This window comes from Felis catus, chromosome X (assembly GCF_018350175.1).
Source record: "Felis catus isolate Fca126 chromosome X, F.catus_Fca126_mat1.0, whole genome shotgun sequence".
Taxonomy (NCBI): domain Eukaryota; kingdom Metazoa; phylum Chordata; class Mammalia; order Carnivora; family Felidae; genus Felis; species Felis catus.
In genome coordinates, this window is record NC_058386.1 from 38,862,494 (window position 1) to 38,875,756 (window position 13,263).

The following is a 13,263-nucleotide window of genomic DNA, read 5'->3' on the forward strand; positions in this document are numbered from 1 at the left end:
TCAGAAAATCAATACATTCACTCTAGAGAGGTTTAAGGATTATTTTGGTAAGGTGGGTTGCTACAAAGCTTAATTATAGAAGTAATAAACACGTGTCAAAAAGATTTCGAAAAATGTTTAACAGAATCACAACGTATTGCTCAGATATAATTTGATTTTATATTGTCATCTATAGCTGTCAAAAATAATTTTCTTTTTGTGTCGTAGCCAATCAAATTATGTCGGAGAGAAAACTGCCGTAAGATTCTTTGGTATTAATAAATCATACATGTAGCAAAAATGTTTGACGTTTCCTTAAATGGCATTTTTAATCATGCTGTGCAATATGATGTTCTGAAATGCGAAAACGACAAAAGGAAATCAATTGTGATCTATGGATTTCAATTCAGTACGAACCTTGCTTTTTTTTTTTTTTTTTAATGAAATTGTATCTGGTGAAATAAACTTAGTCGAACGAGAGCAGGAGATCAAAGGGAGTTGACCAAAAATTGGCATGCGGTTACTCTTCCACCAGGCCAAATACATCCTTTAAAAGTCTAAAATAGTCAACGTATTTCACAGGAATAGGTGATGGCATCCCGAGCCAGACATCTTCACATCTCTAGAAAAAATCCAAAGATGGACAGAATTAGAACCATGTTTCAAAGCGCAGGTTTGTACACGCAACACCCAATTGTTTCTTACGGTTTATACAAGCTCTTGATAAACAGCGCTTTTTTTTTTTTTAACATTTACTTTATGTATTTTGAGAGAGAGAGACAGAAGGAAAGAAAGCGTTGGGGGAGGGGCAGGGAGAGAAGGAGGAGAGAATCCTCAGCAGGCTCCGCGCTGCCAGCGCAGAGCCGGACGTGGGGCTCGAACCCACAAGGAGTGAGACCGTGACCTGAGCTGAAACAGAGAGTCGGATGCGTAATTGACCGAGCCACCCGGGGCGCCCCTAATAGCTTGTTTTCAAATGAGACACTTCTACCGTCCACTTTCGAATCATGAGGACTCGGTGGTAGACTGAATGCTTATGCTCACTCCATCCCTTTCTGTGCTAGAATTATACACCCGTGCTTTTTGCCATGTGGCTTTGCAGACCCTCCTATACATGGAGTCTATTTTCCTGTCCCTTTGATATGGGCTTGGCCACACAGCTGGCTTCGGCCTGCATTATGTTAGCAGGTCTCTAACGAGCCCGTGCGGTTTGACTCAGCCTTCCGTGCGTGTACCATTGCCATGAGAAGAACACGGCCCAAGCTGCTGCTGGTCCCCAAATGACACAGGTGGGGTCCGCCCACCTGACCCACACAGGTGCACGGACAAGAAAACGAAATGCCTGTTGTTGAGAACCACTGAAATTTGGGGGGGGCCTGTTATGCACCATCATTGCAGTGATAACTCCCCCATGCTTTATGAAGAGCTCAATCACTGGGGCGCCTGGGTGGCCCAGTCGGTTAAGCGTCGGACTTTGGCTCAGGTCACGATCTCGTGGTTTGTGGGTTCGAGCCCTGCGTCGGGCTCTGTGCTGACAGCTCGGAGCCTGCTTCGATTCTGTGTCTCCCTCTCTCTGTCTGCCCCTCCCCCTGCTCATGCTCCTTCTGTCTCAAAAATACATAATGAACGTGAAAAAAAGTTAAAAAAGAGAACTCAATTATTAAAATCTGAACTAGCTACACTGACTTGTTGGTTACGGTTTCTTTAACAACGAAAAGAGCCATGAATTATTCACAGTATCCTCTTGGGGAGAAGCTACTTTATATATACTTTATATGGATGCATAAATATATATATATATATATATACACACATATGCTTTATATACAACAGATATGGCACGTGTATATTTGTGTATATGTGTTTTCTTTATTTGAGAGAGAGAGAGAGAGAGAGAGAGAGAGAGAGAGAGAGAGAGAGAGAGACAGCAGGGGAGGGGCACCTAGGCGCCCCTGTATATAGGTTTTCTAATTTCAGAAAATAAATACCTTTACTCTAGAGAGGTTTACGAATATTTTGATGAGCTGGGTGGCAACAAAACTTAATTATCTAAGTAGTAAACATGTGTCAGATTTCAAAAAATCTTGTATACATAAATCTATACACATAGATATGCACACATACACATTATTTATGTTACAATGGTTGATATTAATATCAACGGGGGGGGGTGAGGAAATCCATATCCTGTGGCTGTCTACATTTCTACTGTCAAGGTTAATTGTTTTATATAAGAGGTGCTGTATCTTTCCTAGTGTTACATCAGTATCCAGAGTCGTAAGGCGTCAGAAGCACGGGTAAGGGCCCAATAACTCTGTGATGGAATCGTGGAAGCAAACCTGTACTGTTTCAACCGGGCCTTATAGGATGAAGACCAGTTCGGCAGGGGGGCTGAAATAAGGAAGGGTTTTCTGGGCATATGGAACAGCATAAGCAAAGGCCTGCAGACCTAAAGATCGATTTTCAAGAAAGAATGAACAACCCAGTTGTGGTTTGGGATACATAGTACCAAGGGCGAGAGAGGTGGGTGGGAGGAAAATATGGGGCCAAAACTTTGGGTTCTCTGTGCTAGTTGATACTTCCTGCCATGGTTAGGCCAAGTCGCCGGTGGGTCTCTATCAGAGAAATCCGATCAGCAATTAGTCAGATTCACTCATTGGGTGAAATGAAGGAGGAAAATCACTTTGGAGGTTACTGCAATGATCCCGGAGATAGAGAGAGAGAGAGAGAGAGAGAGAGAGAGAGAGAGAGAGAGAGAGAGAGAGACGGTTCCACCACAACCAGGGGAGCTGAAGATGGGATAAATGAGAGCTACGTACGAAAAGGTTTTACGGCAGTAGAACACAGGATGCCTGGAAAGTGATCGATTCGGAGCGGGGATGAAAGAAAGGGTAGTGTTAAGGGGTGAACTGTGTCCTCTGAAAAAAGACATGTTGAAATCTTAACCCGCAGTAACTTCACTAGGTGACCTTATTTGGAAATAGGGTCACTGCAGAGGTAAACAGGTAAGAGGAGGTCATGCTGGAGTAGGGTGGGTCCCTACTCCGACGGGACTGGTGTCCTTATAAACGAAGGGTACAGGTAAACAAATACAGGTAAGGAGAGTTCTAAGACACCAATTACTGGATGCAGAGTCCACCTGAATCCAGTATGACCTCATTTTTAACTCTTAATTACATCAGCAAAGACCCGTTTCCAAATAAGTTCATATTCTGAGATTCTGGGTAGACATGAACTTGGGGGGCTGGGGGGTGGATGTGGGGCGCTCAACACTCAACCCTGGGTGATGTTATAAGCAAAATAAGGAAAGCAGGGAGAGAAGTTGTAAACTTTTAATTGTTTTTTTTAATGTTCGTTTATTTTTGAGAGAGACAGAGCGTGAGCGGGGGAGGGGCAGAGAGAGACAGGGAGACATAGAATCCGAAGCAGGTTCCAGGCTCCGAGCTCTCAGCACAGAGCCCCACGTGGGCCTCGAACTCACGAACCACGAGATCATGACGTGAGCCGAAGTCGGACGCTTAACCGACGGAGCCACGCAGGCGCCCCATAAACATCTTTTTTTTTTTTTTTTTTTAAGTGGGGAGGTAAGGATCAGAGGGGGAAAACAAAGTTCAATTTGGGACATTTTTGAACATTTGAGGTGCCCGTTAGGACGTTAAGGTTAAGATTCTGGTAAACAGGGTTGTACGGAGCATGGACCTAGAGTCCGGAACCGTGCAGAGACGTGGAGGTGACTGAAATAGGGGTGATACGTAAAACTGTGGTGATTAATAACGCTAACAGAGAATCAGAATCAGAACACCCAGCACTGGCATCTCTAAGGCATTTATACATTTACTGGATATTTACTATGTGACAGGTACTCTTGTGTTTTACATGTATTAAGTGATTTAACCATCAGAGAAACCCTTAAGAGGCAGGCGTTATTTGGACGCCTATTTACAGAAAGGGAAACTGAGGGACAGAAGGGTTAAGGAGCTTGTCCAGAAAACGGCCCGTTAAGAGGAGGAGCCTGGCCCGTAACCCCAGCAGGCGGGCTCCAGAGCTCTGCTTAGCTGCTGAGCTGCCCTCCGAAGTCCATGAGAGGAGTGGGCCTAGATCTACAAGCAGCTGGCTCTCAGCCTGCCTGGCTCCATCTGATCCTAACGTTTTCAACAAGAGGAGTTGAGTCGAAAACAACGGGATTCTTTTTAAGTTTATATATTTATTTATTTATTTACAGACAGAGACAGTGTGAGTGGGGGAGCAGCAGGGAGAAGGGGGGGAGAGAGAGAGAGAGAGAGAGAATCCCAAGCAGGCTCCGCGCTGTCCGTGCGGAGCCCAATGTGGGGCTGGAACCCACGAAGCCGTGAGCTCGCGGCCTGAGCCGAAAACCAAGAGTTGGACGCTTAACTGACTGAGCCACCCAGGCGCCCCAACAATGTGATTCTGGAAGGGACGTTCCTGTTCTTTCCCAAGAATGCCTCCTGTCAGACACTGGAGGTTGAGCCTAAACCACCAACTGGCTGTGTGAAGAAGGAAATGGCCATTCGGATGGATGATGGCTAAACTAAGCCCTAGGGCGTATTTTGTACAGTCCGTGCCACGTGGAACCTGGTGAAATGTCCTTCCGACACCAAAAAGCAGTACATCATTGTGTGTGTGTGTGATATGCAGATATATATATACACACACAAAATGAGATATTTTAATCAATAGTCATCCAGCTGTTCAATATGTCCTCAGACATCTCATTAAAACAAGAATTTGGAGATGAGAATTATACTTATTAGCCATAAGCCAGACTGGGGCAAAATGAAGCTCAAGTAAATACCCTGAGGTTTGAAATGAAGGATAATTTAAGATGAAAAGACACAAGAGTCCATTTCTTTACTCCATGGCCATGCTCTCTCTCTAGAATCAAAACCACTTCCCTCCATTTGGTTTCCCTTTGTCACTATTCTCTAGGATCCAAGTGGGAGTGACTTTTTCTGCCCAAATACCTGGCAAGTGCCACAGGCAATATTTGCAGTGGTTGAGGAGCCCAGGATCCATTCACTGCCAATATGATATTGTGATCCATAATAAGATAATGTATATTTGGTCTTTGTCCCTGTTTCTAGCACACGGCTCCTAAAACCCTTGAAACTTCCTAAGTGGTGAGAGTGATAAGGTGTCTTATGTTAATGAGACATTTTGGAAAAGCACCTAAAGACGGGGGGGGGGGGGGGGGGGGGGGGGCTGGTTGCTAGGCGAACAGACCTTGTAATTAGAGGGTTGGAACTGTCATTTCTATTCTCCCCCTGACCTCCAGGGACAGAGCTGGAGGTCGAGTTCAATCACCAATGGCCAATGATTTAAAAATCAATCACACCTTTGTAATGAGCCTCTGTAAGAACCCAAGACAATGGGGGATCGGAGAGCTTCTGGGTTGGTGAGCACGTGGAGATTTGAGGAGGGTGGCCAGAGGGGGCATGGAAGCTCCCTGCCTGTCCCCCCTACCTTGCCCTATGCATCTCTGCCCCCTGGCTGTTTGGGGTTATATCCTTTTTTTTTTTTTTTAATGTTTATTTATTTTTGAGAGGGGGAGAGAGAGAGAGAAAGCAAGTGCGAGGGGCAGAGAGAGAGGAAGACAGAGAATCCTAAGCAGGTCCCATGCCATTAAGTGCAGAGCCTGATGCGGGGCTCAAACCCACAAACCGTGAGATCATGACCTGAGCTGAAATCGAGAGTCGGAGGTTAACCAACTGACCCACCCAGGCCGCCCCTATATCCTTTTATAAGAAACGAGTGATCAAGGAAATAAAATGTTTCTCTGAGTTCTGTGAGCTGCTCTAGCAAATTAATCGAACCCAAGGAGGGGGTTGTGGGAACCTCCCGTCTATAGCCAGTTGACCAGAAGCACAGGTGATACACCCACTGGGATCTGATGCTTTCTCCAAGTAGATCACGACAGAACGGAGTCGAATTGTAGGACCCCCAGCTGATGTCAAGAGTTGCTTGGTGTAGGGCAAAACCCCCACACATTGGAATTGGTGCCAAAATTGTAGCCAACCCCCAATCCTAGGGAGATTTTCACAGGTACTAGTTTAAATGGACCGACAGAAATTAAATCGAGATCCAGAGGAGGGTGGGAAGCGGGACCTAAGACTGAAGAAACTCAGGGGGAGGAGAGGCATCAATAGAGTAGAGGGAAAAGGAATCTTCTTCATAGTTTTGCCTGTAATTGGGGTCCATCTAAAGGAGTCCCCTGGGCCGTCTCTTTGCAAAATAAAGAGGTCTTGGGAGACACGAGAAACCCCACACTCCCGCCACCTAATTGCTCTAATAAATCCACAAATGTTCTATGTTACATAATACGACAATCTGGGCAGTGAGTAAAAATATTCTTCGTGTTCACTGACCTTTTATTCACGCTATACTACAAGATGAGAAGAAAACTCCAGATTATCGTAGTCCCAGCAGTGCCCGTAAGTTTTTAAGTGGAAATACGAGCATGGGAAGTCTCCAGCAGGAGAGCTCATCCGAGCATGGGAAGTCTCCAGCAGGAGAGCTCATCCACAGCAGCCGACGCTTCCCATTCCAGATCTGAAATATCCGTACGTAGCAGGGTCTGCCAGCGCCCCTCCGGATCCCCTCACCCCTTCCACTTTGGCACGCCCCAGCCTGACTTCCGACCACCAGCACCTGCGTTCTTTTGCGCGAAAACTTTTCTTTTGGCCTCGGAGGCCCACTTTAGCCGCCCCTGTGACATGCCACAAGAGCCTGTGAATTCGTTCTTTTCCCCCCACTTCAGAAGTAGCCTTCATCCATGACTGATGGGAGCTGATGGACGAATACCGCAACTCCCTTGCACTTTGGGGAGTGGGGGCAAACACTAAGGAACATCTAGGCCACGGGATCCCTCAGTTTCCCAGAGGCATTAAGTCCCAGTCACCAAAATGTGTCACTAGTTTGAGAAATGCCCTGCCCTTCATTCCCCACCCCCTTGATAGTGCCCCTTTTGCTTCCTGCCCCTGCCCCCCAAATCTACCTACACTCAAATCCTTGTCTCCAAGTCGGGTTCTAGAGGAAGTCACACAAAGACGCTCTGCACTTTGGTATTTACCAAAATTAATAGTGTCTATGAAAGTCACGGCACAGCTTGGAACCGAGCAACTTCCTGACAAACTTCCAGATAATTCCAGAGACTGCGCCCAAATCTCGAAACAGAATTCAGTTCCACCTGGAGCATAAACAGTGTCTGCTGGAAGAAGGAACAGCCATGATCTGCAGGGCGAAACTCAACAATGACGCAAAATCGTGACGCTGAAATTTTAGGCTGGGAACCGCCTCCAAGTTTGCTTGCAAGTTGGCTTGCAAGTCAGACAAGTTGGCAATAAATTACTTGTTCATCAATGGCGAAAAAAAAGGAGCTGCCGATCCGTAAAAATCATACGCCCTTGAAGCAAAGATGGTACTGGCTAGAAACCCAGTAAGCGGCAGCTGCCCAGTGAGAATAGCAGAGCTGTGTGTGAGCTCCTGGGCTCTGGATTTATTTGCTTTGACATTTTTAAAAGGAAATTTAATTGGATTATGTCTCCTAGTTTCAAATTTTCTACTGTAGTACCGGCCACCAGATGCATGAGGGGAAAAGATCGGGAGCCAATTAAATTCCACGCTTCACTGAAACAAGGTTATTTTTATTCCTCCCAAATGTAAGGCTGATGGAGTCATGTTAGTGATTTCACTCTGTTATTCCCCTCCGCTTACTCAAAAAAAAAAAAAAAAAAGACGTTTCTGTGGGAAATAGCTATGAATGTGTAGACCAGTCCAGTAGCACGGATGGGATTGAAATGGTGCTTTTCGTAAATTTACTGCCTTCTAATAGGTTGACATGACCTCAGAACTAATTGAGTTAAGTTGAGAAAATTGCAAAGACAATTAAAGTTCAGTAAATCAAACTGAAATCCGGGGAGGAAATTTTGCAAATACTTGGTGAGATGGTCCAGAGCATTCTGATAACACAGGGAAAAGCTCACCTAGAAAACCTGGAGGTTTGCTTCTATTCCCGCCCGTTTCTGTGTTCGCCACCATGCCAATATTTCCCAACTGCTTCCACTGCCCTACACAAATCTTTGCAAGAATGGCCCTCTGAGTGTAGCTAAAACATAGGTGTGGCCTTTAGACAAGAGACCTTTCCTTAATACCGCATTGCAGGGTAAAAAGAGTTTTCAAGAAGACTTGAAAGCTCTTGCCTGCAGAGCTGTAGGCTTCTGCAGGCAATTAAAGCAGACATCACCCAACGCTTCAAACCAAAGCGGATTCTGGCAGGATCCTTCCCTACCAGGTTACCGTTTTGCGTTAGGCAATCGGCATGTGTCTGTCAGCTACTTTTTTTTTTTTTTCAACGTTTATTTATTTTTGGGACAGAGAGCGACAGAGCATGAACGGGGGAGGGGCAGAGAGAGAGGGAGACACAGAATCGGAAACAGGCCCCAGGCTCTGAGCCGTCAGCCCAGAGCCCGACGCGGGGCTCGAACTCCCGGACCGCGAGATCGTGACCTGGCTGAAGTCGGACGCTTAACCGACTGCGCCACCCAGGCGCCCCTGTCAGCTACTTTTAAACTCCAATGAGCATGACTAATAGTCTTTCATTTCAACTGTTAAATTCAACCTCAGATTCTAGAAGTAACTGCTTATTTAAAAGGTTGGCAGCAGGCCCCTAACTTCAGTTAGTTTAGTCTTTACCTTTCGGGATGCCTTTGAGTCTCAGCTTCCAATCTATACATTGGGAGTGATACTTAGTTTCGCTCAAGAGTGGGACGATAAAACGTCACAGGATACCCCACCCTCCAAATACCCGAAGAAGATTCTCAACAACCGGGGTGTCGAAAGATGTGTCCCAAGGTGTCCCCGACTGGTCCCCACTCCCCACTGCCAAGGCTAGAAGATCAACCCGTTGCGGCAAGCGAGGGCTTTAGGGTCGATTGCTAATGCTTCGGCAGTTACAGTGCTCGTAAAATGAAGCCACATACAAGGTTTCTCAGAAATGTCAAAAGATAAGACGCCAGTCACACGGGGCAAAAGTTATAAAGCTTATATGAGGACCGATTTAGCACCACAGAACGGAAATGGGGTCTCCGGGCCTTGACCACGCCAGGGCAACGTGCTGAGACCGCAGACAGTCACATAATGGAGCGAGCGTTAAGTTACAGCCTCATGGGCTCACCGTGGGCTGCCGTGGGAGCCAGGCAGAGGCCTCGCCAAGGAACTCCTGAGAATGCAGGCCACAGGCCACCGTCACGGTCACGGGGAGTAACACCCATCCACGTAGGAAGGTCTCTCACCAAAGGGCAGCGGGACTGATCACAGCTAGCCTAGCCCCAGACCACAGTCCTCTTTGTCAATTTTGCTTGTTATCGGACCCCAGCACTATGGGCAGAGACCAGCTAACCGACCATCACATGCAGGGGAGCCCCACCCGAGTCTGGGGGACCAGTCCTGCCATCCAGCAGACCAAGCCCCAGGAGCTGCTGTCTGGACCTAGCCTTATCCCCTGGCTGGGAGGATGGTTCGCCTGAGCCCAAGTCTGTATTCTGGCAACAGACTGTGCAGGCTCCTTCTCTTTTTACCCCCAGAAGATCCATTTTCTGCCCTTTTCACCCAGCTCACTGCCCTGGGAGGCCAACCTCTGTGGATTGCATCACACCCCGAGCTTCCTCGTTCTGTGGCTGCTGCTGGGTGGGTCCAGCCAATGGGCAGCACCAAGAGATCAGGGTATTGATTCCACTTCTCCTCCCCCCACCTTCTGCCGGCTCCTCCCCTGGGCTCCAAGAATCAGACCGAGGGAAAGTAAAGGTTTCCCTCCGTTGCTGGTCCCTGAGTGCTCCGCTGCCCTGACTGGGTCCTGTAACCCTATCCGCTCCTCTGTCCATTGTCCCTTCGCTAAATCCGTGTCCGTGACTCCTCTGAGTGTGCGGTGTCTGGTCCCTGCTGGAACCTCACCGGTGAGGGGACGTAGCCAGCTCTGGCTCCCCGGGAGGGGCTCAAGGCTTGTCAGTTCAAGCCTGCCGACTGCCGGCTTCCCCCTGATGGCTGGACAGTGCTCACTTCAGGAGGCCCCATCACTGTGCTCTCTGCTTTGGAGAGAGGCCCCGCCTCTCCCATCCCCTGTCCCAGACCACCCTCCTACTCAGCCCCCCGCTGGCTGAAGCCACTGGTCCTGTTCCCCTTTTCTGGCCCCTCCCCCACACGGCAGTTTAATCAGGGTAGACTGGGAAGGTGCCCCAAACCCGTACGTACCCTGACCATCCATCCCGTCCATCAACACGGACACAGACAGGACTTTGCTTGTGGAATCAGTAGTACTGAGACCTGCTCGGCTTTCGTCAGCCAGGAAGTCCCTTTGCATTTCTCGGTAAGGACCCCCAGTTAAGGGAAGAGATCGTGTCGCGGACAACGTTCAGCACAGGAGTAAAGATATGCAGGTTCCCCCGTTGGGGGAAAGGGAGAGAGGGGGACAGAGGGGGAGAGAGAGAGAATCCCAAGCGGGCTCCACACTCAGCATGGAGCCCGATGTGGGGCTCAAACCCATGACCCTGAGATCATGACCTGAGCCGATATCAAGAGGTGCACACTCAACCAACCGTGTCACCCAGGCGCCGCCCCCACAACCTGGTGGATCTTGTCCTGAAGTCCCGCCCGGGACTTCCCGGCTATGTCAGATCCCCTAAATATGCCGGCTGTCCTCAAAGCTCTAAGGGAGAGGCCTTCTCTGCCCAACTGGGTCCCCACAGATCTACACAACTGATCTGACTCCACACTGCCAGGCCCCCAGTTGATACCAAGAACGGTCACCAAAGGCTTCAAGGACAATAAAAGCAAAAATAAACAAGTTGGATGACATCAAACTAAAAAACTTTTACACGGCAGAGGAAACCAACAACAAGACGAAAAGGCAATTTACTGAATGGGAGCACACATTTGCAAATGACACATCTGATAAGGGGTTAATATCCAAAATATAGAAAGCACTCATAAAACCCAATATCAAAAGCCGGGCAGAGGGGCGCCTGGGTGGCTCAGTCGGCTAAGCGTCCAACTTCAGCTCAGGTCATGATCTCACAGTCCGTGAGTTCGAGCCCTGCGTCGGGCTCTGTGCTGACAGCTCAGAGCCTGGAGCCTGCTTCAGATTCTGTGTCTCCCTCTCTCTCTGACCCTCCCCCATTCATGCTCTGTCTCTGTCTCAAAAATAAATAAACGTTAAAAAACAAATTAAAAAAAAAAAAAGCCGGGCAGAGGAGGGGCACCTGGGTAGCTCAATCGACTGAGTCACCAACTCTCGATTTCGGCTCAGGTCACGATCTCACGGTTTTGTGGGTTCCGGCCCCGTGTTGGGCTCTGCGAGGATCCTGCTTCAGATTCTCCCTCTCTTCCTGCCTCTCCCCCACTCGAACTTTCTCTGTCTCTCTCAAAAATAAACTTTAAAAGGGGCGCCTGGGTGGCTCCGTCGGTTGGGCGTCCGACTTCAGCTCAGGTCAGGATCTCGCGGTTTGTGGGTTCGAGCCCCGTGTCAGGCCCTGTGCTGACAGCTCAGAGCCTGGAGCCTGCTTCCGATTCTGTGTTTCCCTCTCTCTCTGCCCCTCCCTTGCTCATGCTCTCTGTCTCTCTCTCTCTCTGTATTTCAAAAAATAAAATAAAATGTTAAAAAAAATTTTTTTAAAAGACAGGAGGGGTAGGGTGCCTGGGTGGCTCAGTCTTAGGTTAAGTGTCTGACTCTTGATTTCAGCTCAGGTCACGATCCCAGGGTTGTGAGATCAAGCCCCACGTTGGGCTCCGCCTATAAGTGCAGAGCCTGATGGGAGATTCTCTCTCTCTCTCCCACTGCCCCTCTCCCCTGCTCACACACTCTCTCTCTAAAATAAATAAATCAATTAAACAGGTAAGAAATAACAGCACTGGCAAGAACATGGAGGAAATACACTGCGGGGAGGAATGCAAACTGGTGCAGCCGCCCTGGAAAACAGTGTGGAGGTTCCTCAAAAAATTAATAGAACTACCTTACGATCCAGCAATTCCACTTCTAGGTATTTGTTGGAAGAAAATGAAAACCCTAATTTGAAAAGACATATGCACCCCTATGTTTCATTGCAGCAGTATTTAAAATAGCCAAGGCGTGGAAACAGACAAGGCATCCGTCGATGAAGGAACACATAAAGAAACTGTGGTCTGTACGTACAATATTATTCAGCCATAAAAAAAGAGAAGGAAACCTTGCCATTTGTGACAACACAGATGGACCTCGAGGGCACTACGCTAAGTGAAATAAGTCAGACAGAGAAAGAGGAATACCGTCATGACTCCACTCATGTGTGGAATCTAAAGACTAACCAAACGAACAAAACAGAAACAGACTCATAGCTACAGAGAACAAACTGATGGTTGCCGAAGCGGGTAGGAACTGGGGGACGGATGAAGTAGGTGAAGGGAATTAAGAGGTGCAATCTTCCAGTTATAAAATAACTACGGCAGGGAGGTAATGTACAGCAGAGGGCATACAGTCAATACCACCGGATGGTGACAGAGAGATGGTAACTAGGTGACCATTTTGCAACGTGTATGAGTGTCGAATCACTATACTATATGCCTGAAACGAATACAATATTGTATGTCAATCATTTTTAATAAAAACAAAAAACAAGAGCTTCAAGAATAGCTCGTCGCCAAGCTTTGAGGTACCATCCAGGACCTCCTTGAGGAAGGACTTGGTGGCCCAGCTGCTGAGAGTCCCCTGCAGGGATGGCCTCAGCTTAAGCGCTATCTTGGCTGCAAGGAGTCACGTTATCCAAGGTCATACCCCTTCCTAAAGCAACCCACAGGGATAAAGGATAAAGGCCAAGCCATTGTGGCCCAACTCGGGACAGCTCGGAAAGGCCATTCCAGTTCCAGAGCTCCCCGTGGGTTGCCTCAACTGTTCCGTCTGCCCGCTCCTGTATCCTTCCTCTCCCTTTCGTACGTATCGAGCCCAAGAACACTCCCAAATAAACACCTTGCGCATTCAACTCCACCTGCTTCTTGGAGAACCCAACCTGTGACAGGCTCTGACCTGAGCATCTCAGGGCATTACTGGATATTAACATGTCAGCACACTTACAGGGTTCAGGAGATCCTGGACTTCTCACTACTGATGGTGCTGTATCAACCCTGCAATATTATGCTCAACCCATTCGCGCTAAATATTTTCACATGAGATTATAGACTCACTGGTAACATTCCCAAGCTATCTTATATCCTCTTTACGCAACAATAACAAGCTTAGGAATA

The 13,263-nt window shown here is 47.9% G+C and overlaps 1 protein-coding gene across 1 annotated transcript in view; it reads right to left on the bottom strand.

The window, feature by feature from the left end:
• Positions 1–282: 282 nt before the first annotated feature.
• The window catches only part of EFHC2 (EF-hand domain containing 2), a 199,535-nt gene continuing 186,554 nt past the window's right edge, over positions 283–13,263 (bottom strand). Inside the window, exon 15 of the mRNA XM_023249026.2 lies at positions 283–601. Within this exon, the coding sequence (XP_023104794.2) occupies positions 500–601 (102 nt within the window). The 3' untranslated portion in view covers positions 283–499. The remainder of the gene's footprint in view (positions 602–13,263) is intronic.